The following is a 1,275-nucleotide window of genomic DNA, read 5'->3' on the forward strand; positions in this document are numbered from 1 at the left end:
AAAAAAAAAAAAAACTAAAAAAATATACATTTTCCCCTTGTAAAACTTCGGAGTCGTTGCGGTACCTGTTAAGTTTTACAACCCAAAGAACAATACTAGAAGGGCAGCCTGTCGGACAATTTTTGTTCTTCATACAAGCTTGAATCACTATAATCATTATTAACTAATTTTATGTATTCAGAAACCATAAATTAAGTAAAGTTTACTACCAAGAGTGAAAACAGCTAATATTTTTGAATTTTTCAGATTTTAAGATTACAAATGAATGAATATAAATATCATTACTTATTTACGAGCTTCGACATTGAACTTTTTGACTTAGAGGATTTCAAGTATAATTTTGTTAATATAACGTCATACCGACTAGTTGATGTAAATGATGTTGCAGTTAAAGAAATTTTGAAAGACATGGAGACGTTTAAGTATAATAATAACTTATCAGACAACACAACAAGAATGAATGTGGATTTTAAAACGCACGACGAAAAATCTATGTTTAATGAAAACTATCGTAAGAGGCGTACAATTGGAACAGAACCAGCTTTAGTATTTGATTCAGTAAATATATTCGCCGTTGGTTTACAAACTTTGGAACAATCTTATACGTTACGCTTAAAGAACATGACATGTAGCGAGGCGGAACCTTGGGATGGCGGACTAAGCTTGATAAATTATATTAATTCTGTAATTAAACATCTGTTAGACATAAATTAATATAATTAAAACATATTTTAATCCAATACTTTAATCCAGGTGGAATGGCGTGGTTTGACCGGCCCTATTCAATTTAAAGAAGGTAGACGAATACAGTTTAAATTGGATTTGGTAAAATTAAAGCAACACTCGATTGTAAAAGTGGGTGAATGGTCACCTCAGAGTCGCCTTAATATTACAGAACCTTCCTTATTTTTCGAAACGGGTTCTATGAATGTTACTCTGGTTGTAATTACAATATTGGTATGTATTATTTGAAATAATGATGTTTAAAATACACTTAAAGACCTACGCTTGCGTTCACACAAATTCTTATTTTGGTTTTAATGCACACAATAGTTGAAGCACGATTTAGCCGTAAAACCCATTAATAAAATTATGATCCCAGTAAACAATTTTTTCAGACACGTCTGATGTCAGAAATTTTCTGAAATAATTTTTATACTTTATCAGAATTTTTAACGAAAATTATAAATTTCTTTTAGACATATTTTCTGAAGTATTAAACGATTAACATCAGACTTGTCTGCACATTGTCGAAATAGAATTTTAGTATTACGA

General features: G+C 30.1%; 1 protein-coding gene across 1 annotated transcript; it reads left to right on the forward strand.

Moving 5' to 3' along the window:
• Positions 1–252: 252 nt before the first annotated feature.
• Positions 253–957, forward strand: LOC124421118 (glutamate receptor ionotropic, kainate 2-like; the record flags this gene model as incomplete). Its single annotated transcript, XM_046955937.1, has 2 exons — positions 253–684; positions 754–957. Coding segments are annotated over exons 1-2 (627 nt in total), but the record flags the coding sequence as incomplete, so codon positions are not given.
• Positions 958–1,275: the final 318 nt, after the last annotated feature.

The sequence above is a fragment of the Lucilia cuprina genome, unplaced genomic scaffold (assembly GCF_022045245.1).
Source record: "Lucilia cuprina isolate Lc7/37 unplaced genomic scaffold, ASM2204524v1 Scaffold_2010, whole genome shotgun sequence".
Lineage (NCBI taxonomy): Eukaryota > Metazoa > Arthropoda > Insecta > Diptera > Calliphoridae > Lucilia > Lucilia cuprina.